The 24634-nt window shown below is 44.1% G+C and overlaps 1 protein-coding gene across 1 annotated transcript in view; it reads right to left on the bottom strand.

The window, feature by feature from the left end:
* Positions 1-24634, bottom strand: part of ATSEC20 (Sec20 family protein) — a 58631-nt gene that overhangs the window by 20468 nt on the left and 13529 nt on the right. The window contains exons 2-4 of the mRNA XM_087696068.1: positions 8141-8200; positions 7949-8018; positions 7803-7858 (exon numbers count right to left, since the gene is read on the bottom strand). Coding sequence (XP_087552194.1) covers positions 7803-7858; positions 7949-8018; positions 8141-8200 — 186 coding nt within the window. The remainder of the gene's footprint in view (positions 1-7802; positions 7859-7948; positions 8019-8140; positions 8201-24634) is intronic.

Raw genomic sequence — 24634 nt, 5'->3', positions numbered from 1 at the left:
CAAGCTAATACAAGGTCTATTACTTGAGTTTCATTCACAGCTTCAACATTTAGACTTAGCATCCAAGCATTGGGCACACTTGACTAATTGCTATGAGGCTCGAGATAGGACTCGTCACATCAATTTAAATCATGAGCTTCAAAATTTTTAAAATCACTAACCGAGATGACTTGACAATCAAGTTGACTGAGTATCAACGCCTTCTCGCCAAGTTCTCTACCATGGAGGCTCCTAAGTCCTCGGACGATCAAGTCACATTGTTTCTTAACAAGATACCATGAAATACTTCCATTTTGTACAAGTAATCTCACAAAGGGGGCTCTCATTGCTTTTCTCATAAGGGGCAGCAAGGAAAGGGTAAACAAAATCGAAACTCCAATCAAATTAAAAAACAAAACCAAAATCAAAATCAAAATCAAGCTAGTAAGATCCAAGGAAACTCCCAGTAATCTCTCAAACCCAGATGGCAAAATGTACCGAAGAAAAATCAATATTGTCAACAATGTCAGAAGGTTGGCCGCTCTCACAAGGAGTATCAATCAAAGATAAGAGACAGATAACCAAAAGCTAGGACTTAGACCCCTGCCCCTCAATCCGACAACCCCCGACGGGGAAGTAGAGTCATGGCGACCCTCAACAAGGGCAATGGCATGGCCAAACCCACACTGCCACCGATCAGCCATCATAGTCAACAACATTCTCAATGCCGAAGGGCTTATCTGACTCGCTTGTAGAGACCCTCATCATCTCCATAGAGACATTTGAGGATGTGAGTCTTGTCCACATCTACAAGTTGTCTCCTAACGAGATGACTACAGAGGCCCACTCATCATAGCCAAGTACTTCAACTATTCCTTGGATTGTGGACAATGGAGCTACTCATCATATGACCCCCATTGAGGACATTTTCATTTCTCGAGCCCCTACAATCAAGAGAGTCTGAGTTAGAAACAACTCCTCGATCGAGATTCAAGCTCACGCTCACGTTAATTTTGTCACTAATTAGGGCCCGGATTGCGCTACACATTGAATTATGTATACTATGTCCCCAAGCTTGGGGTGAACTTATTATCCATTCAACAGCTTTGATGTTTGGGTCGAGCAGTTTATTTACAATAACTGTCACGAGGACGTGAAAATTTGATGCTTCACTTATGTTTAATTGACAATTGATTAAAGGATTAATCAAATGTGCAATTAAAAGATGCACATGTGTTGCACATGTGAGGTGCAAGCTACTTTCTCACAGTTGAAGACCGAAGGACCTTGTGAAAAAGATGGGTGTCAAAGGTAAAAGTTGTAACAAGTTACACTTGTTAGATTCTAGGTGAATTTTGGTATCAGTTTGCCCCTAGGACCATTAATTGGCTATTAAGTGTCGGTGGTGACACTAGGGACTAGGCATTAATTAATAGATTAATGCTTGTCCAAGGGTCAATTAATGCATGGGACCACTTTGGGTTGTAAATGGCCTAGCCAATTAATTTTTGGATGGGCAAGGTCAATTTTCTGGGCATGGATTAAGAGCTAAATTAATTTTCAGAATTAATTAATTCTGAAAATTAACTAAATGGCTGAAAATTGCTGAAAATGGATTAAGAAAGCTGCCACTTGGCAAAACTTTCCCATGCAAGTGGGGGAAAGGCTAAATAGGGCTGAAGGGAGAGGGAAATCTCGTTGGAGCTGTTGGAAAGAGGTGTTGGACTGTTGCTGCCAGCTTTTGGGGCTAATTCCCAGCCATTGGAGACCATTTTGGTGATGGAGATTGCATATTTTTGACCTTGGGAAGCTGACAATTGCTACTGATACACTTTCTCCTGAAGATCACAGTCTCTGATGCTCCTATTGTTGTTGGTGTATCCGTTTGGGGCTGGTACAGCAGGGCAGCAGCTGATTTTGATCAGTTCTTCGCGACAAATCTCAAAATTTTCTCTCTCTACAGCATTCTCTCATCTCCTTCAGCCTATGTGCTCAGCCATTCTCAGCAATTCTCAGCCATTCGGAGGAGATCTCAGCCATTTTTGGTGGGCTGATCTGTAAATTCTGCAGTAAACCCTAATTCACAGCAGAAATTAGGGTTTAGCAGCCACCTTGGGATCCGTGCCAGAGATTGAAGGCTTAAGGGATTGAAATCAGCAACTGATAATTGAAGATTATCAAGGGATTTAAGGAGCCAGCCCATCCCGAATTGATTTGGGGCAGCATTTGGCCAGCCACGGGTCAAATTGGAGAAGAAGCCCTGGGTGAAACAAGGGGCAAATGACCTAAAAGACTTGCTGGACATTTATGACAGCTGAGTAATTGGTTAGCAGGAGGAGATTGAAGAATTTCAAGTTGTAATCCTTCCAATTGAATGAAAGCTAAAGAAATACCGCAAGGGGCGCCAATTTTGGGGCCAACAGGGTGTCTACTGTCCAAGAATGTTATGGTAAAGTGTGTATTTCATTTTATGTGCATTTATTTATTGCTGTAATTAACTCTTAAATCAGGTTATCACCACCCATTCCAAGAAGGAAGGCTGGTTTCAACAACCATAAACGAGATCCTTGACTCTAAAATTGATTTAGTAATTGCTCATGGTAAGGCACGACCTAGTGGCCTATACCGCATGACACAATTTCTTTCCAAGCCGCCAGTCAAGGGCTCTGAGTTCCATCGCTTTCAGACTTTAGCCACTACACAAGAGCCCATGAGCACTGAGTGTCTTTAGTATTTTCGCTTAGGACATCTCGGATACAACTCTCTTTATGAGTTGTCGCATCAACAAATAGTTGATGGCCTTCCATACCTAAAGCTACTTATCAACTCAAGAAGCAATATCGTACCCCATTCCCTCAGTAATCCTCACATAGAGCTCAAGCGTCTCTTAGATTGATTCATGTTAATCTTTGTGGCCCGACATCCACTTCCACCTTGAACAACGCACTGTACTTTTTTATCATGGATTATCATTCTATATGTATGTGGAAGCAAAAGTCCCATGCCCTTACATATTTCCCTGCTTGGGTGTTGTAGTGCATAACTAGACCAATCGTCATATAGGATGCATGAGGAGTGATGGTGGAGATAAATTTACTTCCGACGAGTTTTTCGAGTTTCTACAGAAGCATGGCATTTTGCGCCAGCTTATCTCTACCAACTCCTCTTCATAGAATGGAGTCGTAGAGTATCGGAACCCGACCATCATAAACATGGCATGCTCTATGTTGTTCGCAACAGAGCTCCCTAAGTGCCTTTGGGTCGAGGCTATTAACACTTAACAATACATCCTCAACCAGTGGCCGATGTTGAGAAACCCTTCACCCGCAGTTTGCGTTTTTGCGTTTGTGCGTTTTGCATTTAGGGTTTGCAGCCCCAAAAAGGAGCGCCATCCTAGACTGACTATGCCTATTTATAGGCCACTCTCTCATTCATTCCTCATGGCTGATTTATTCCATCCGTCACCTCTTCTCTCCAGCCTCTCCACTACCCTCACACCCCTTCACGAGGACATTGCGGTTCGTGGTTTGTGGCTATCTTCATCATCTTCCTTGTGCTACGGCACCCTTGTTCCCTTGTATCACATTCACTCCATGGTTCAAATCTTCATCATTCCATTCATCAGAGTTTCTTCTCTCTTCCCTTCTCTTCTCCATGAAGGGCAGTGGAAGGGCTGGAAGTGAGCTGTCTGTGGGAGGAAGATGCGACCAGCAGTAAGAGATTGCAACCAGTAGAAAAACGCAAGTGAGGAGAGAGAAAGACTAAAAACGCAGGCAGCACAGCCTGTAGGAGAGAGAAAGACTAAAAACGCAAGCAAAAAGACTAAAAACGTTTGCAGGACAACCTACAGGAGAGAGAAAAACTAAAAACGTAGACAGCAGGTGAGAGAAAGACTAAAAACGCAGGAAAAAACAGCGGCAGCAGTCAATATGTTGAAATCAGCTCCGAACAGTGTGTAATAGGCTGGAAATAGGTGTCAGACTGTTGTAGACAGCAATGACCAGCTTGGACCGCGATGTCCTCCATGTTTGGGGTGTGGGCAGCAAGCTGAAATACCTGAAATCTACAAAAACGAGATTGTTTTCTGGATGGAGAGTGATCAGCAACAGTCGTTCTGTTGTAAACAACTGCAAACTGCGGATGGAAGGCTGGTGCCAACTAATGGAGACAGCAATGGACAACTTCGGCCCATCTATGTACTTGTAAATTGTCGCGCATGTTGCGGTGTGCACATGTGGCATGTGTCATAAAGGTTTTGGCATGTTACCCTCATGTATTGATCCTATAAACTCTAATAGCATTGCTATTTGGACTTTAAAAATATGCTCTATCATCGTAAGTCCAAAATAATCAAGTTTTTAAAAAAAATCATACTAATATCTTAAGGTATGATTTAGTACCATATTTTACTGTACCATATGCTATTGTACCTTTCGTACCTGACAACTATAAATAGTGGTGCTTTAGAGCAGATCACTTTATGCAAGAAGCTATTTACTGCTTTACAAGATGTACATCATGGTGGACAATCACTTGAGCTAGTGACCCATCTCACATGTAACATCATAAAAGGCATGAAGATTGACATCATGTAATAGAGACACATTTACTCTTGTTGATGCTATTTATGTATCTAGCATCCATAAGGATCTCATTTCTATTGCAATACAGATGAAGATTGAATGGCTTTTTGGTCCTTTGTTTCATGGTCTTCACAAACTTGATTTGTATGAGCACAATAATACTGCACATGAAGATTGAATGGCTACTTCTACATTTGGTTCATATTGTAACATTGAGTTATGGCAAGGTTGGTTTGGTCACTTGAATTTCCCTCTCTTGTATGCTTATCCATATGCATTTGCAACTTTCCTTATGTTTTTTTCCTCTAGCTGAAAACGAGTGTGGACATTATTCACAACTTCTGACATTCTTTTCCTTTAGCTGAAAATGGGTGTGGACATAAGTTTATGACATTATTCGCAACTTTATGGGGGCAGTATATGTCCCATAAGTTCTCAAATTATTTGTAATCTTGTGGCATTGCACATTAATGCACAACTTTTTTCACAGAAAATGGTGCAGTTAAGCACCATAATCATACATTGATGGAAATGGTTAGATGTATGCTTAAAACCAAGGACTTGCCCAGTCAGCTTTGAAGCAGCTTGTACAAAGTATGTACTTCATCTTTGTTCTATTAAAGCATTGGCATCAATGATTGCTTGTAAGGCATGGATTGGCAGAGTACCTGTTATAACTCACATGTGAGATAAGCTTGATACAAAGGCATTAAAAGATACCTCTGTATGTTATAGCAATGAAAGTAAGGCCTATCAGATTTATGTACCTTCTACAAGAAAGATCATTGTGCCTAGGGATGCCATTTTTAATAAGTATGCATCTTAATCTTCATTTTCATGTAAACAACTACCTGCTATTGGACTCATGGAGATATCTGGCACATTATTGCCTGTGTTCAGCTCAAGCAGTGATGCTTTGGAGCTTCTACAAGCTGATTTGCAGCCCACTAATATGACTGAAAATCAAAACATTAAGCCATTAAACACTTCACCTTTTGATCATGTTTTGTCACATATTGATTGTGAAAGTTTGGAGGATTCAGTGCATGAGGAAAATGCTGATAATCACTCAAAAACCAGGTCCACCTAGATGGCTGGTGAAAATTAAAAGAAACTTGTTTGATGCCAGCTGCTATTCGCAATACACATGCACATTAAATCGTATTTATAGGACACAGATCACTAGAGCGGCAAATAATCCATCCTCAATTTTGCATTCATGGAATTATGCAAAGCTGATTCTAGCAACTGAGACAGATCTGCTTCTATTTTTAGCTCTCTGCTCTACTTCTTTACTATACAACCTCCAAAAAGCTGTCTAGAAGCTGAAGTTTGCATACTTTGTTGTCTAATTTTGTTTGAGCTTGGTGTATTCAGAGATCTGGGATTTCAAGGTGTCTTTTATGGAGAACATTGATCTGCATGAGAGGAGGATCTCCCAATATTGCTTTTATCAAAGAGGCTGATCTGTTCCTATTTCACACATTGTGCTCTACTTCGTTGTAAATAGAAATCTTCAAGAAGCTGTCCAGAGGCTGAATTCTACAAACTTTCTCATCTAGTTTCATTATTGCTTGGTGTATTCAAGGAGTCTTCTATAGAGGGCATTCATCTGTGTAAGGCACCTGACTAGAGGAGGATCTCATCATCAGATTGTTCTGTTTCGTTTGCATTATGTTGTTAAGAATTTTGAAAGAGGATAGCTGCTGCCCTTTTGCACAGAGACGTGTTTCAAACAGGTTCAATATGTGCCTGTGTTTCCAAACTTTTCACGCTTATGAAACCCCTTTTTATACACTTGACTGTGTACAAAGTAAGGTCCTTTTTCAAAGGTAAAATAATTTAACCCCCTTAAGCGTTCATAAACAATGGAACATCTTAGCTCTTCCTTGTTTGCATACAATTGAGTACTTATTGCTAGGGTGAATTGGGGTTTACTGACAACCTTTAAACACGATTTTTATGTATTGGCCTATTTGCCATGAACCTGTATCATGCCATTTCTTAACTTGCATGGAACATGTGATATGTATGAAGCCAATGTAAAATTTGCCATTTCAGAATCTCCTGGCTACATTGAGAGACTGAAAGCCTGCCATAATGTGAGGGTCCTGAGACTAATCTCTCTTTCCTATGAACAAGACAAAACCTTCCCATCTTAGTGTTGTGTTGCTATGTCTCTATCCAGCTTCTTTACTTTCAATACTCTCTGGTGCAACGGACACAGAGAATATCTTACACACAACCCCTGCCGGGTTTCTCTATACTCATAGATAAACTGCACAAAATTGCTTACTATACCTAGATAATTAAATTTATTGAACTGACAGATTAACTAACCCAGCAAAAGTCAGATTATATATTAGTCTTCAACTGGTTGAGTAGACCTGGCAATGCGCTGCAGTACTTTCTTGAACTCTGACAAATGACTCAAAATTGCTGAAGCATCAGCTTAATCTGCAGCTGGAGCTCGCTGAGTTTTCTGCAGAGCCGGTGACTGCAGCTGGATAAGGATTATTGCTGAGCAGAGACCTAAGTAAGGACTCTAGACAACTGACCTGAAAATTGCTGATCTGTACAAGTCTCTGAACAAATAATGTAAGCGAACAACACACTTGGCATGCGAAATAGGAGATACCTAACAAAGAATCAAAAGGCTGCTGCTTCTCAGTCTGAAGCAAGTGATAATTCTGTCTAGCTAGTTTAACTTCTGTAAATTACATGCTTTCAGGTTTTCAACTTAGGAATTTGGTTCCTTATCCAATCCTCAATCAAGCACTGACAGCATCTGATGGTTTGTCAACTTGTGCCTTACAAATTCTTCCTCCATTCTTCCTAGAACACCTTAAGTGGCCTTGTTTTCATATGACTAGGTTTTTAGCTCCAACTAGGGTAGGCTGTCAAGCACTTCTATTTCTTTGAGTTTCTTCTTAGACATATAGTTAGCCACACTTTATTTCGCAAAAAGACAAAAGCCAAACAAAACGAAACCTCACAATTTCTTCTTCTTTTTATCTACAAAGCACCAAGGAATGTGCTTGTACATCCTTCTCTCCTTATCGAGATGTCCCGTGTTAAGGGTCAACTGTCCCATGTACACTCTTTGCTTTATTTATAGTGTATTACAATAAAGGACATTGCACACCAAGATGTAAACATGTAAGGTTTATCAGGTTCTTTGAAACTTCCTATAGCACACAAATGTATATAAAAGTATCTAAAATTGGAGGAAAACCTTACTGTAAATTGCGTCGACGATCTGTAAATTCCTCTCCACCACCCAGGAGAAGCTCTCTCTACACAAAACAAGTAGTAGTGAAAATGTTGATCGGAAAGGAATAATCCTCACTCTCGCCTATTGAGCACCAGAACAATCAGAAGTATACCTCCTTTTTTGCAGCTTTCTGAAGGTTGGATTTAGCCTGAAGATTAGCACTCCTTAATGTGGCATGCAAACTATAAGTGTAACATCAGAATTAGTAGATCCCAAGAAAGGAAAACATGACATTCTATAAGGTTTCCAATCAAGGTTGAAAATACTATCAGGAAACAAAAGACAAATAGATCTGAACACTTACCTTTGGTATTTGCTTTTCCATTCCTCCAGCATTTTTGAGCAGGCATCCTTTTCTTCAATACTGCTTTACACAATAGAAGTTTCCAGTTTGCGGTAAAATGAAAAAAAAAAAGACTTAGATCAAGCTTCACAACTATACATGCATGAAAGTTGACAAGGCAAATTACAAGTATAAAATATCTTGCTGGTGGCCTTCTCATAAGTATTGGCATATGCTGTATGTGGCATATGCTGTATGTGATTGATACAAGGCCACACACAACTATTAACATAATATTCTAACAATAATCATAGTTCTCCCAAATCTCCAGGCCAATGTCTATAAACTGGTTAAAAATGTATTCTCATTTCCAAGGTGGTGAAAATGCTACTCATGGATTTTTTATGATGTAACTACTCAATATTTCTCCTTGTTGCTTTCACAAAAAAGAATTGTCCACAATACTTGGTTTTGATAACTATGTTGTGTTGAAAAACCCATTCTTCAGTTCACACACTTCATTTAGGGTTTCCCACCGACAGTCCCAAAAAGGGCTGACGTCCACATTTTGGCCACTTTTTCAGTGGGTGCCCACACAATCGTGCACCACCCTAAACAGCTTATGCCTATAAATAGGGAGTCCCTTCATTCATTCACCACCCCACCACTCTTCAATCATTCTTCAACCCTCTTCCTCCATCATCAAACACCCTTCACTTCTCTCACTAGCCCCTTCCACTGCCCTCACACCCCTTCAAGAGGACATTGCGGTTCATGGCTCGTGGCTACTTTCACCCTTCTACTGCTTCAGGCGCCCTATTCCAACATTAGGCCTTGCGTTTGGAGCATCTTCCACCTGGCATCACCATCATCTGCTTGGCGTCAACACCCTTCTCCTTTAGGCTCCACCTTCAATTGCATTTTTTTCAGTCTGGAGGTCTTCTCCTTGCGTGGTGTCATCATGTTCAACTTGGCGTCTACATCCTAGCCTCTAGCGACAGTCTACATCATCAAGCGTCAGTGATTTCATCATTCGTCTATCACAGGGGGCTGCTAGGACCTGCATTTTTCCAGCTTGAATCCTCCTCCATCACTTGGCATCACTCATCTATCCACGGGCTGCTAGGACCTGCGTTTTTGCAGCCTGGCTCCTCCTCCATCACCTACCGTCACTCATCTCTCAGAGAGGCTATTGGGACCTATGTTTATGCAGCCCGGCTCATCCTCCATCATCTGGCATCATCATTATCCACCTGGCATTAGTATCTAGGCTGCTCTCCTTGCATTTGACAACTCCAACACTCTGGGATTTGCGTTTTGCTGCCCAGGGCACTCCCCAACATTGGAGGACTGCCGTCTGCTCCCTTGACAACGGGTAATCATCTTCCGCATCTCCGACAGCATCAAAGGACTACAATTCGCTCCCTCAAAAACTTTCTTTCACCTTCCAATGACTACTTCAATAGCCCACTACCCCGGAGGTCTACATTTTGCTCCCTTCAATGTGCAGATTCCCATAAGTGCTACCGCCTGATTTAGGCAGGACAGTGTAGTTATCTTCTAAGCTTCGGCTCCATTGTATCAGCTTTTCTTCTCATAGCATGATTCAATGCCTCATCACTGTGTTCTTGTGTTTCTGAGTTTCTCTTCTCTCTCAATATTTGCCATACACACTATGTTACTCCCCACAAACCCTACTATCTCTCTGCACTGTCACTTATTTTTGACATGGTATCAAAACATACCGGTTATTTTTGACATGTTATCAAAGCGCAGGAGCTTAGAGAGCTAAAGAGCCTATTCATTAGAGAAGGCAAAGACAGGTTGTGGGTTCAGCATCATCTACTACTTTCCCCCTTCATTTCTGCTACATCACCAAGAGATAGGGATACCCTTCTCTGCCTTTCCCACCCACCCTCCCTTTGCAAGTTGACACTCTGATGCTATACCTTCTCCACAGGCAAATGGACAGACCACTAAGTGCTCCCCTTCTAGCATCACCGGAACCCCCACTGATGCTTACCCACATGGACCTTTACTCCCTACCCCGCCGGAGTATATACATCTATCCCCAAGCACTCAATGTGCAACCTCTCCCTTCTGGACCACAGAGTTGAGTTTGCACTAGCTTTCAGATTTTTATGCTCAAGGCAATAAGACGAATCCAATGCACACTAAGCCTTTTCAAGCCACACGAGGATCGATTGGTATCACAGCCTCCTCACGACCACTCACATGCGCTACAGAGGTTGCTTCTACTTCTTCTAGGGTTTCAAGAATGCCACCTCGACAACCCGCAATTCTGCAACCCGCTCCCCTAAGAGAATGATTGTTGGGTACCATCCCCTCAACAGTCCACTCCTTCGAGAGACAGTGATTGTTCAACACCTTCTATTACTTCGGCTCCGCAGTCCGCTCCACTAAGAGACAATGACTGTTGCCCACCCTTGGCTCAACCTAAGCCTCCCTTTTCCCCACTCTCGACTGCTCAAGTTTGAGAGGCCACCTCTGGGAGTTCTTCAATATCTTCGATACCCCAGATACCTTCTTCGGTACGACCAACAGCACTTCCTTTGTCATCAGATGATTTGAAGTCCATGATCCATGAGTTTTTAGATTCCCTATCTCTAGCAAAGGGGGCTTCAGAGGGGAATGTACTCTCTTTTCCCTTAGTGGGGGCCTCTACTTCTTCGGCTTCTAAGGGGGCCCTTGCACCTTCATCCTCTAGGGAGGCACCTACTCATCATGAAGTTCGTCACCCACCATTTACTCTTTTAGGATGGTTGTCTTCGAGTAGTCATTTCTCCTCCCGATACCTAAGATCTTCAAAGACCACCTAGATCGAGATCTTGGAGATTCAGCCGCCCGCGACTTGGTGATGAGACCTTCGAATTTCTTCCAACATGGAGTTACGAAGCTAGTGGCTTCTCTCTCGAGGTGGAGTCAAGTTCTACAATTCATCCCGTCTACTATTCCTTACTACAAGTTTCCTTCCATGTGGACATCTTGGATCTTCCAGATCCTCTACATCTTCGTATCTCTCTTCGCTCCTCTTTCTTCATCTCTTTTCAAGCCTGAGAGGAGGTGTTGAGAAACCCATTCTTCAGTCCACACACTTCATTTAGAGTTTCACACTAATAGCCCCAAAAAGGACTGGTGTCCACATTTTGGTCACTTTTTCAGTGAGCGCCCACACAGTGATGCACCACCCTAAACAGCTTATGCCTATAAATAGGCATCCCCTTCATTCATTCACCACCCCACCACTCTTCAATCATTCTTCACCCCTCTTCCTCCATCATCAGACATCCTTCCCTTCTCTCACCAGCCCCTTCCACTGCCCTCACACCCCTTCAAGAGGACATTGCGGTTCATGGCTCGTGGCTGCTCTCACCCTTCTTCTGCTTCAAGCACCCTATTCCATTATCACGCCTTGCATTTGGGGCATCTTCCACCTAGCGTCACTATCATCTGCTTGGCATCAACACCCTTCTCCTTTAGGCTCCACCTTCACTTGCGTTTTTTTCGATCTAGAGGTCTTCTCCTTGCCTCATATCATCATGTTTAACTTAGCGTCTGCATCCTAGTCTCTGGCAACAGTCTATATCACCGAGCATTAGTGATTTCATCATTCATCTATCACAGGGGCATGCCGGGACCTACATATTTCCAACTTGGATCCTCCTCCATCACTTGGCATCACTTATCTATCCAGGGGCTGCTGGGACCTGCGTTTTTGAAACCCGGCTCATCCTCCATCATCTATCATTATCATTATCCACCTGGTATCAGTATCCAAGCTGCTCTCCCTATGTTTGAGAGCTCCGACACTCTGGGATTTGCGTTTTATTGCCCAAGTCACTCCCCGGCATCAGAGGACTGCAATTCGCTCCCTCGACAATTGGTGATTATCTTTCACATCTCTGACAACATCAAAGGACTACAGTTTGCTCCCTCAACAGCTGTCCTTCACCTTCTAGTGACTACTTCAATAGCCCACTGCCCACAAAACTGCGTTTCGCTCTCTTCACTGTGCCGATTTGCACAAGTGTTGTTACCTGATTCAAACGGAACAGTGCAGTTATCTTCTGAGCTTTGACTCCATTGTATTAGCTTTTCTTCTCATAGCATGATTCAATGCATCATCACCGTGTTCTTTTTGTGTTTCTGAGTTTCTCTTCTCTCTCAGTGTTTGCCGTACAACACTGTGTTACTCCCTGCAAACCCTACTATCTCTCTGCACTGTCGCTTATTTTTGACATGGCATCAAAGTATACCTATTATTTTTGACATGTTGCTAGTCACTTGATGACCTCACACTCAACATAGCATCCACCATCCATCCTAGCTAATGCTATAGAAAACATTAAATATACCTGCCAAGATAAAGAAAATCGTTCCCTCACTAAATAACATACCAACTAAATTCTCCAATAATCACTCCTAGTTTTGGTATCTACCAAAACAAAAATTGCCACCAACAAATCCAACATGCCAATGCTTCTTGAAGATACCACATTCTATGATGAAAAGCATCCACAAAAGTAAACTAATTGGCAGGTCTTACGTAAGACACTAGGTCCTAAATGCACAACTCGTAGACAAGATAAAAGAACCTAGAGAGGCAGAAACAATCCTCAATGTTGGGTGTAAAGTCCCTTCGTCTCCGTGTAAATAGACTTACAAGTGTGAACACACCCTTAATGTACCCTAACATATAAATACATTCTTTTTATTCTTTGTGTACCATCACAACAGTACACCTATCTCTGCGTTCACTCTTCCTCTAACTCTCAACTCATCTCTGCTCTTCAGCTAACACCTTGACCTTGCACGCCATTGCGCACTCTCTCCCCTTCAAACTAGTATCAGAGCTTCAATGAAGGTGTGCGCGCTTCCCGAAGTCAAAGCGAGTCAGTTTCAGCTCACGTGTGCAAAGAAAACAGCAGGTCTTTTTTCAGCAGACGGCTACGCGCGCATCGAGGTGACACATTTCAGCAAGTTGTCACCTCCCACAGGTCAGGTTGACAGTTTTCTGGTCTGCGTTAACAGTTTGCAGCAGGCGACAGCCAAGCGGCAGCAGGGACAGGTCTGCGCAGGCAGGCAACAGCCTGCACAAGTCAGTATGACTACAGATGACAGCTCCCGGGCAGGCGATAGGCAGGCGACAGCAGACAACCGGCAGGCGACAGCTCATGGGGACAAGTGCAGGCAGATTCGTCAAGCGGCAGGCATGCGGGACAGGCAACTGGTCGACGGCTGATGTTTTCATCACGTTATCAGCAATTTATGTCAATTTTTCATTAATTTTGCAAGGAGACCCTTGCTCACTAACCGGGATTCACGTGCGCAAGCACAATTCACAAGTTTGTGCAGATTTAGCCACAGAAATTTGGGCTTTTCAGATTGAGTGCTTCTCATGCAAGATTGAGGCATCTGCGTCATAAATTGCAAACATTGTGCGCGTTTGAATTGGGGATTTTGCCAAATTTACTGAAATTTTGCTCATCCGAGTGAAATTTCTCAACATTGGACCGGGCTTTTGTTGTATATTGGTGAAATTCTGGTCAGCTAAGTCAGATTGGCTGACATTGGTGCACAATTAGACTCGAGAAATTTGAGCCTTTTGCAAAATTTTGGGAAATTTTGCTAAAATTTGCCCGTTTTATGCTTTCAGGAAAATGTATTAATGCAATCGGGGCAGATTGGTCAGTGAAATTTTGGGGTTTTTGCTGAAATCTGTGGATTTTGGCAAAGTTAATGTGTGAAATGCACTTCGGGAATATTTCTGAAGCAATCTTCTTGCCATAAGCAGAGTGATTTGAGCATTTTTATCTCCCGCTTGTGCGATTTGGGAGAAATTGCAGAGAATTCTTGGTGTTTTTGGGTATCACAAGTTGATATGCGCACATATGTATGCAATACATGTCATGAGGACATGTATTTTTGAAACCTCACTTAACATGTGGATTATTTTTTAATCACATGGTTAAGTAAACGTTGCACACGTGAGGTGTAACTGGGGTTAGAGTAAATTTACGAGCTCGGGACCCAAAGAAATCACGAGATGTCAAAGGCAAAAGTTGCTATAAGTTATGCCGCACAAGTACTTGGTGGTATCTGGTGCCAGTTGTTGGCCTAGGTCATCCATTTGGCCATAAGTGTCAGTTGGTGACACTAGAGAAGTGGCGTTTAATGGTACCTAACACCAATCTGATGGTCAAAGATCGCGCACAGACACTCGGGAATGGAAGTTGCCTAGCCAATTTAATTATTGGCCAGTCAGATTATTTTTCAGAGCACAGAAATAATTATTAGATTAATTTTCAGTATTTTAAGGCTGAAAATTAATATTTAATTATGAAAAATGCTGGAAAAACCATTTGGGAAGACTCCCACTTGTGAAAAATGTCCATGCAAGACTGAAAAAACATCTTTAGAGGCTGGAAAGAGACATGTCTATAAATTCAGCCTGCAAGAGAGAGGGAGAGGAGGCTACTGGTATGATTTGCAGCCATTGGAGGACCTTCTGAGGCAGCCAGGGACAAAAGAAGACCAATCAACAGCAGGAGACAGCATCTACAGGCTGTTGAAGGAGAGCAACAACAGTAAATGACTGATTTTCAATCATTCTTCGCGACAAAACTCTAAATTTTCTCTCTCTACAACTTTCCCTCTCATCTTCCAACCATTTCACAGCCTTGCTCCGAAGATCTTAGCATTTGGACCCTTGGAGGCTGAGAAATTGTAAATTTCTCTATTGTAAACCCTAATTTACAGCAGAAATTAGGGTTTACCAGTAGCCTTGGGAAGCGTGCCAAAAATTGAAAGCTCCAAGACTTGGATTCAACAAGGCTGAAGGTGAATTTCAGCTGAATTCAGGTGGAGGACTAGCCAGCCATTGAATTTGGGGCATTGCCATCGTCTATGAAGTGGGTGAAGGCCAATTGAGTGTCCTAATCAAGGGGCAAAATAGATTGAAGACTTTGCTGTCAAAGTGCAGCGATGCGGAAGCGTAGGACAAAGACTGAGAGAGAGTGAACACAAAGAGGAGAGAGAGAGAGAGAGAAGGGGACACGCAAAAAACCTGCGGTGTAGTATGTTGTATAAGAGTGCAAAAATACACAAGGGAGCAAAGGAAATATCTGCGTATATCTCCGACTTGATGACCTCAATCTCTGTTAGCCCGAGCACAATCTGTCTCAGCCAACAGATCTCAAGATCAAAATCTAAAATAATGAATGCTGGAGTGTGCCACAAAACCGGCTATAAATAGCCGGTAAATAGGAATTCCCAATACCAGGTCGGCTGCATTTAATGCAGCCGACTGTAGAAAAACTGGCGAACTGCACAGAACTGCAATCCGACTGTACCTGTGCCACGTGGCACTTGTCTGCCCTGCTGACATGGCATCATGTCGTATTGTGCTGACTTGTCTGCATGCTGCCGTACACTGCTGACGTGGCACTGCAATCCGGCTGTCCAGGAAATGACTGTCTAATACCCCCTCTCAAATCCTAGACGGGTTAAAAGACTGAGGGATCTGGAATGCTGCCGAAGAAGAGCCTGGGAAAGCGCCTTCGTGAACAAATCTGCAATATTATCCTGCGTCTTGCAATACTCCACATCAATGGTCCCATCCAGAAGCTTCTCCCGAATGAAGTAATACTGGATCTCAATGTGCTTTGTCCGGGTATGGAATACAGGATTCCGTACCAAGGCAATGCAACTCTCATTGTCGCACTGCAAAAGAGTAGGACAAGGCTGAGGACAGCCAAGCTCCTCCAACAATCTTCGAAGCCACACAACCTCACATGTGGTGGAAGACAGCCCGATATACCGCCTTAGTAGAAGAAAGGGTGACCATGGGCTGCTTCTTGCTACTCCAAGAGATAACACCTGTACCCAAGGTAAACTAGTAGCCTATAGTAGACCGTCGATGGTCCACATCGCCAGCCCAATCCGAGTCACTCCAACCAGATCTGAAGCATCTGTAACTGCGGGATAAGAAATCCATAAGTCAGAGGTCCCCCTTAAATACCAAAGAATCCTCAGGGCAGCCTGTCAATGCACCTGTTTAGGTTCCATCATAAACCCTGCCAAAAGACCCACAGCAAAACAAAGATCAGCACGAGTGTTGAGAAGCCAAATCAAGGATCCAATCAACTGACGGTAGTGTGAAGCATCCATCACGAGAGAATCTGAGTGTGAACTGGCCTTCCAATTCGGATCCATAGGAGTAGTAATGGGCCGACAAGTCTCCATCTCAAAAGTCACCAAGAGCTCCTAAAGATACCTCTGCTGAGAGATGAAAATCCCCCTCTGAGACTGATAAATCTCGTAACCCAAGAAGAAATGAAGAAGCCCCAAATCCATCATCTCAAATACCTGATGTAAAGCTGTCTTGGTTTCTCGGGCCTTCTGTGCATGATCCCCTGTCAAAATCAAATCATCAACATAAAACACAGACAACACACGACCAACCTCAAAAGTGTGTACATAAAGCTGCGGATCGGCCGTAGAGCACCCATATCACAACTTCAACTGAAGAAACGAGTCAATCTTCTCGTTCCATACACGAGGAGCCTGCTTGAGGCCATACAAGGCCTTCTTCAACCTGTAAACTTTCCCATCCGAGGATCCAAAGCCAGGAGGCTGCTCAACATAGATCTCCTCCTGCAAGTCCCCATTAAGAAAGGCCGACTTCACATCCAACTAATAAACAGGACATCTCCTATGGCCAACCAAGGCAAGAACAGCTCGAATAGTCGCCATACGAGCAGTGGGGGCAAAAGTATCATGGAAATCAATGCGTGGGCGCTGAGCAAAACCTTTAGCAACAAGGCGAGCCTTGTGCTTATCCAAAGAACCATCGCTAAGGTACTTGGTCTTAAAGACCCACTTGACACCAATCACCTTCTTATGACAGGGACGAGGCACAAGAGACCAAGTGCCATTCCTCTCAATAGCCTCCAACTCGGATTCCATGGCCTTCCGCCAATGATCAGACTGCAAAGCCTCCTTCACGGAAGTGGGCTCTCGATCCTGCATAACACGGATCAGCAAACAATAGTTGGAGCAGACAAGCTCCGAAGAATGTGCCTGGTTCCTCCCTGACCTCCGCGGTCCATCTTGTTAGCAGAGTATTTGTCAGCTCATGTGTGAGTCTGAGCTTGATCTGGGCTGGGCATTTTTATTAGGTATTTTAGGTATTTTTCTGGTGTGGCATTTTATGCCATTGGGGCATTTTATGCACCAGTCGACCAGCATTAATGCTGTCCGACCAGCATTATTGCTCCCCACTTTTTCAGCCTATTTATACTCAGTGACTCCTCCTCAATCAGTATCATCATCATCATCATCAACTTCACCATCTGCAGACTCTGTGAAGAGAGGTGCCAGTGCCAGTGCCCACGCAGCCAGTGACTCACTGTTGTATGCGACTGTCTCGTGTTCAGATATATGGATTCCATTTCCCGTGCATACATCTGAGGTCTCATCTGTATCGTGTTCTTTTCTTTTCTCTTTTTGTCTTGTGTTTCAGCAGTTTATTTCAGCAGATGTTTATGCTTCCACCGCTGCTCCACTTCTCACATGGTATCAGTTTTCAGGATTTGTGTTTCTGCTGTGTTTTATTGCTGATTTCAAGACTGTTTTCCCCTTTTCTGCTCAGGCGGCCGCTGCTCAAAACAGGCGACCTGTTTGACCTGCGTTTTCTGCAGTTTTACCATCGCCTGCTGCCTCCGCACCCTCTGCTGCCTGCGTTCTCCATCAGCAGCTGCTGGCGACAGTTTTCTACCTGTTTTTTTCTGCAGCCTGCGTTTTGCTGATTCAGCATCTCTCGTGGCTGGGTAGTTAATTTAGGCCGTTTTTGCTATTTTTGGCAGTTTTTGACTAATTTTTTGCCTTTCTGCAGCAGATTTTGTCTTCTATTGATCAGATTTTGGGTTATATTGCATGTGAACTCTCATTTTCTGCAGTCTGTGCTTGTGTTTTGGCTGTGTTTCCTCTCTACATTCCATCTCTTCTCTACTTCTCTTCTTATCCTCTCCATATGGCTCCTCCGTGCACTTCCACTGATGATAAGTTACATGGACCTGATTATCTCACTTGGAGTGCTGTCATGAAAGCTTGGTTTGTGCAGAAGCGGTTATGGTACATCGTCTGTGGAGCTCTTCCTCGCCCTCTCCGTCCTTTTCCTCTTCCTGAAGACTTTAATGAGGACAACCATGAGGAAGCAGTGCTCACATGGGACTCGGACGATGCCCGTGCTTACTCGGCGTTGCTTCGGTGTATTTCTAAAACGGTCTTACCGGCGGTTACCTCCTGTAGGACATCTCCTGAAGTATGGCAGAAGTTGCAGCAAATGTACGAGGCACCTTCCACCATGCGGGCAGTCACACTTTATGGCCAGCTCCAGCAGATGAAGTTTGAGCCGAAAGATACTATTCAGTCTTTTCTTCTTCGTGTTACGCAGGTACAGGACCAGCTTCGGCACATGCAATCTGCTCTTCCCGAGGGGCATCTCGTCGGGACGGTCCTCTACAAGCTCCCCCCGGAGTTTGATGGAGTGGCCAATGCTTTGCGGGCGTAGACATCATCGACTCCTGTCAGTTTTACACATATTACCTCGATGCTTCTTGAGCATGAGACATCCTTGAGATTACAGGGGCGGCTTCCGACACATTATGGAGGCGAGGCTTATGTAGCTTCAGAGAGGGGTGACGGGAAGAAGAAGTCAAAGGCCCAGTGTTACCACTGTGGCAAGAAGGGACATTTGCGGAAGGACTGCAAGACGTTAGCGGCTTCCAGGAAGAAGGAGCAGAAGAAGAAGCGAGATGTTGACTCTACCGATGAGTCCTCTCCTTCATCAAACTCGGACTCCGATCCTCCGACCAAGGTGAAGTCCAAGGCGCGGAAGGGATCCTCTTCTTCGGATCGCGGGAAGGGCTTGGTGGCCCCTTCCTCGGCTGCTTTCTAGTGGTGGTGATGAGGTCATCCCTCACGACTCTCTTGTGCCAGAGAGGGAGTGTGAGTGGGTGTTCAAATGGGGCAGCCACGCCTCATCTATACTTTTATACAAGTGCACAGGTTCCAGAGAGGGACGTCCCTGATGCATCGATTTCAGTCTGGCGGAATCCAATCCTAGAGCTGGGATTGACATCCAGGTTCATGATGAGCTGGTCATCTGACAGAGAGCGGGAGGCTTTCGTCTGGAGCTCACATGAGGGGACACTTTGGCGGTCGCCAAAGGCGGGGAATCCATGGTCACCTATGTTCAGGGGCATTTTTGACTGGATGGTCTTGTATGCTACTGCGAGACATTGATGATGGACACAGAGACATGCTATGATCTTCTCTATTTTCAGGTGTTTGGTGCGATCGACATCAGGTTCTCTCCGAGGCACCTTGGTGGTGGCTTGATCACCCACTGCTTGGGTATCCATGGTTCTACTTGGTGGTTCTATGTTGTATAGTTTATGATCCCTTTTCATTGTACTATTGTATTGTATCAGATCACTCATGATCTGAGAGAGGGTGTTAGCAGAGTATTTGTCAGCTCATGTGTGAGTCTGAGCTTGATCTGGGCTGGGCATTTTTATTAGGTATTTTAGGTATTTTTCTGGTGTGGCATTTTATGCCATTGGGGCATTTTATGCACCAATCGGCCAGCATTAATGCTGTCCGACCAGCATTATTGCTCCCCACTTTTTCAGCCTATTTATACTCAGTGACTCCTCCTCAGTTAGTATCATCATCATCATCATCAACTTCACCATCTGCAAACTCTGTGGAGAGAGGAGCCAGTGCCAGTGCCCAGGCAGCCAGTGACTCACTGTTGTATGCGACTGTCTCGTGTTCAGATATATGGATTCCATTTCCCGTGCATACATCTGAGTTCTCATCTGTATCGTGTTGTTTTCTTTTCTCTTTTTGTCTTGTGTTTCAGCAGTTTATTTCAGCACTTGTTTATGCTTCCACCGTTGCTCCACTTCTGACACATCTTGCGGTTCCCACTCCTCAAGAACCCCCTCAATCCCTGAATCTCAGAGGGTGTCACGGGCCCAACGAGGAGAAGGATGAACCTCTCCCCGTCGCTCTCCATCTGCTGAAGACTCAGGAGCATCCACCAGCGAAAGCTCCTTGGAGGTGACCGGTGAAAGAGAAGACTCTAAATCAGAAGAAGAATCTCCAAAGATGGGGTGCTCCTCACCCCCCTCTGTGGCCGGAACTTCCACGAACCGCACAATCTCGGCTCGCGTAGACATCCCACTTGACGGGATCAAGCAAACGATAACCTTGAGACTAGGAGCTAAAGCCAACAAAAACCGATCGTCGGGAAGCCGTCTCACACTTATCACGCTACGTCTTCGGAATGTGCACATAAGCGTCACACCCAAAGATCCTGAAATAAGAGACATCAAGCTTAGTCCCGAAGTAAGCCTCAAAAGGTGTCATTCTATCTACGGCCGAAGTGGGAGATCAATTAAGGATATGAACTATGGTAGCCACTGCCTCGGCCCACATAAACTGAGGTGTCTGTCGATGCTCCATCATGGTGCGTGCCATCTCGATCACACTTTGGTTCTTCCGCTCCAAAATGCCATTCTCTTGGGGAGTATTGGTGTTAGCAACCTCCTAGGCACCACTGTCTACAATCCACTCTTGAGCCTGGGCAGCTATCATCGCAGCATCAAAAGTCTTTGATATAGAGTCCTCAATGACTGCTAAGTGTAGAAAAGCAGCTGATGAGGGTGCAGCCACTGCTCCAGAACCTTCGTGTCCTTCTTCTTGGTATCCTTATTGTCTTTGTCAGGGCAATTCTTCTTCCAGTGACCAGTCTTTCCACAAATATGGCAAGTCGATTCCTTCTCCTTGTCCTTCTTGGATTTGTTGTCCTCCTTCTTCTTCTTTTGGTCCTTCCCCTTCTTCTGAGAGACTTGACCAACCAATGCCTCCGATTTGGAAGCATTCTGTCCCTTCAATTGTTCCTCCTAGTCCAAGACCATAGGAACCAACTCTTCCCACCGAAGAGTCGACTCCCGCCCTGATACAATAAGAGCAAAATAAAAAGTATCGAATCGTGGCGGCAACTAGAATAGTAAAGTGATCGCATGGGTCTTCGGAGGAAATAGGCTTCCTCGCATTTTGAACCTGCATCTGAAGTTGCCGAAGCTTGTTGATATGTTCCCGAAGCGAAGAAGACTTATTCATGGATAAAGTCCGCATCTACACCTCCAAAGAAACCCTCTTCATCAGGGTCATCCGGTTGTACATCTGGTCGAGCTCCATCCATATCTCACAAGCCACCGTCAAGTGCTCGATGTGAGCTATCACGGCTGTGGTGCAAGACAGAAACAGAAAAGATCAAATCCTGGCATTCAGTTTGTCCCAATGAGACTAGGCCTTGGTCAACTCCGCACGAGCATTGAAAGAGAGTTTGGACTCATCCCTCACCGAGGGCCTGTTAATCTCCTCCATCACCAGTTCCACCAAATCATAGGACTCCAAAATGGCCAACATCATCACCCGCCAGATGCGATAATTGTCACCATCAAGCTTTTGATCCGTAGGAAGAGTTGGTAGGACAGGCACCTTCCTGTCCATGATCGCCTGGAACTCTAAATCAGTCTCTGTAGACATGTTAACCTGCAATACCTGCATAAATGCAAAATCAGCCACCTCTGACTGTGAAAACGCAGCCTTCTAGGGCTGGTTCCTCCACCGCCCAATCCCTCTTCACCTGCCGGAGGCAATGAAAAGGTAAAATCTGCAATGGAAGGCCTCAAACACAGCCTTCCTCCCCTTCGAACAGCAATAACCTGCAGCAAATTCACCAATTAGACTCCTTTCGCGCATGTCCACGCTCGCTTCAACCTTGATCCAATGCGCAGCCCTCCTGCTCGCCCTCGAATCCTGGAAACGCAGCCTTGTGTCGCACTGAAATCTCCTCTTCAGATAGGTTCAGCCCTCAATCAGTCCATCTTCACCGCTCTAATACCATGTCAGAGTGCAGCGATGCGGAAGCGTAAGACAGACTGAGAGAGAGTGAACACTGAGAGAAGAGAGAGAGAGAGAGAGAGAGAGAAATGAGATAGTGTAAACGCAGAAAATCTGCGGTGTAGTATGCTATATAAGAATACAAGAATACACAAAGGGACAGAGGAAATATCTGCGTATGTCTCCGACTTGATGACCTCGATCTTCGTCAGCCCGAGCACAGTCTATCTCAGCCAACAAATCTCAAGATCAGAATTTGAAATAATGAATGCTGGAGTGTGCCACAAAACCGGCTATAAATAGCTAAAAAATAGGAATTCCCAGCACCAAGTCGGCTGCACTGCAAAAAAATTGGCCGACTGCACAGAACTACAATCCGACTGTACCTATGCCACGTGACACCTGTCTGCCCTGCTAACGTGGCATCCTACCGTATTGTGCTGACGTGTTTGCATGTTGTCGTACGCTGCTGACGTGGCACTGCAGTCCGGCTGTCCAGGAAATGATTGTCTAACACTTACTGGTCACTTTGGACAGCAAGGGGAGTTGAACTACCGAAAGGGATTGGGAGAATCCCATTGTAAGGCAACTTTTTCTTCAATAAAGCTAAAGAAATACCGAAAGGGGCGCCAATTTTGGAGCCAATCGGGTGTGTATTGTCCAAGATCAATAGGTAAATTTGTATTTTCAGATTTGCATTTATTGTTTGCTTTTGTAATTAAGTTATAATCAGGGATTTACCACCCTATCCGAGGAGGAAGGCTGGTTTCAGTACACATGTTGGGCAGCTCCCATTGAGTTGATATATTGCTAATTATTCATGTTGCAGCAGCCTTAGTGATCATTTGCAGATCTGGGATTGGTGAAGATGTATTTTTGGTGATATTGCTGAAGTGGGAGTTACCTAGCAGTGATATATGCATTTATTGTATGCTGAAATTGCAGTCATACTGCTGAAAGTCATTTGATCTACTGCTGTACATGTATTTGGACTGAATCTTGCTATTATTTGCTGAAAATTTAGGCTGAAATCAGCTGAATATTCAGCTCGTTTTTTATTGCTGAAAAATGGCTGCAAATGCTTCTAGCATCAGTGACACTAAATCCCTCTTTGAAATCAAGAGGTTTGATGGCACTGGCTTTGACTTGTGGAAGGATAGGATGCAAGGCATTTTGTTTCTCAAGGACTGTGAAGATGCTCTCTTGGAGACTAGGCCTGCAACTATGACAGATGTGGATTGGGCTAGACTTAATAAGAAGGCCATTGCATACATTAAGAGGGCAGTGTCTGATGATGTACTTACAAACATCAAGCGTCTGATACAAGTTATGCTATATGGAAAAAGCTTAAGGATACTTATGAAAATACAACTCCTGTGAATCAAGTGCATATTATGCGTAAACATGGAATTGGATGAGTCTAAGCCAGTATCTGAGCATTTGTGACAGCTGGGAATCTTTGGTTGTGCCACTTAGCAGCAACCCCGCTTTGACTTTTGATGGTATTAGAGGTTCAATCCTCAATGAACAAATCAGAAGAAAGTCTAGTGGTGAAAGCAGTGGCTTAGCTTACCATGTAAGAGGCAGGTCTGAAATGAGGGGTAATGCAGCCAATAAAGGGAAAAGCAAAAGCAAAAGCAAGGGCAAACAGCAGGATGTCACATGCTATCAGTGTGGGCGTAAAGGGCATAAAAAGCCCGATTGCCGATACTTCAAGAAAGAGCAAGAAAAAAAGAAACAGTAGGGTAAGAAAAAGAAAGATGATGACAGCTCTTCCTCAAAAGAAGTTACAAAGGCAAATGTTGCATCCAGTGTGGTCATTGAGGACCTTCCTGACACTGAAGAGATACTTGTTGTAGCCTCATGTAATGATGCAGATATTATGGCAGCAACAGGTGATATACACATCACCAAAAAGGAGGTAATTGATGCCTTACTTTCAACTCATGATGGGCTGTCACAATCATGGATAGTGGACAGCGGTGCTTCTTTTCATGTTACCCCCTCTTTGGAGTAATAACTATGCATGTGAGATAGAGGGTGTTGGCACCATTCACTTGGCTCTTGAAAATGGCCAAGAGTTGATTTTGCAGAATGCCAGATTTGTACCTAGCATAAAGAAGAGTCTACTATCAGTTGGGCAGCTTGACGCTAAAGGGTTCTTTACTACATTTGGTGGTGGATCTTGGAAGGTCCATAAGGGCTCTATGCTGATTGTTAAAGGCAGCAAAAGGGGGACTTTATATTACTTGCATTGTAAAGCATTACCTAGCAAGTTCTTGGCTGTGGCTGAAGTCCATTCACAGATGGAGCTTTGGCACAAAAGACTTAGTCATATGAGCCAGAAAAGCCTTCAAATTCTCTCCTCTTTAGGGAGATTTGATGTAAAAGGCTCTGCTCTCGAATTTTGTAATGATTGCTTACATGGAAAATAAGTGAAGTCTCCTTATTACTCTGGTGTCGTTAAGAAGTCTAATGCTCTTGACCTAGTACACTCTGATGTGTGCACTATGC

The sequence above is a fragment of the Lygodium microphyllum genome, chromosome 16, assembly GCF_053477565.2.
Source record: "Lygodium microphyllum isolate KBCC chromosome 16, Lygodium_microphyllum_v1.1.10, whole genome shotgun sequence".
Taxonomy (NCBI): domain Eukaryota; kingdom Viridiplantae; phylum Streptophyta; class Polypodiopsida; order Schizaeales; family Lygodiaceae; genus Lygodium; species Lygodium microphyllum.
This window is presented reverse-complemented; position numbering and strand designations above follow the sequence as displayed.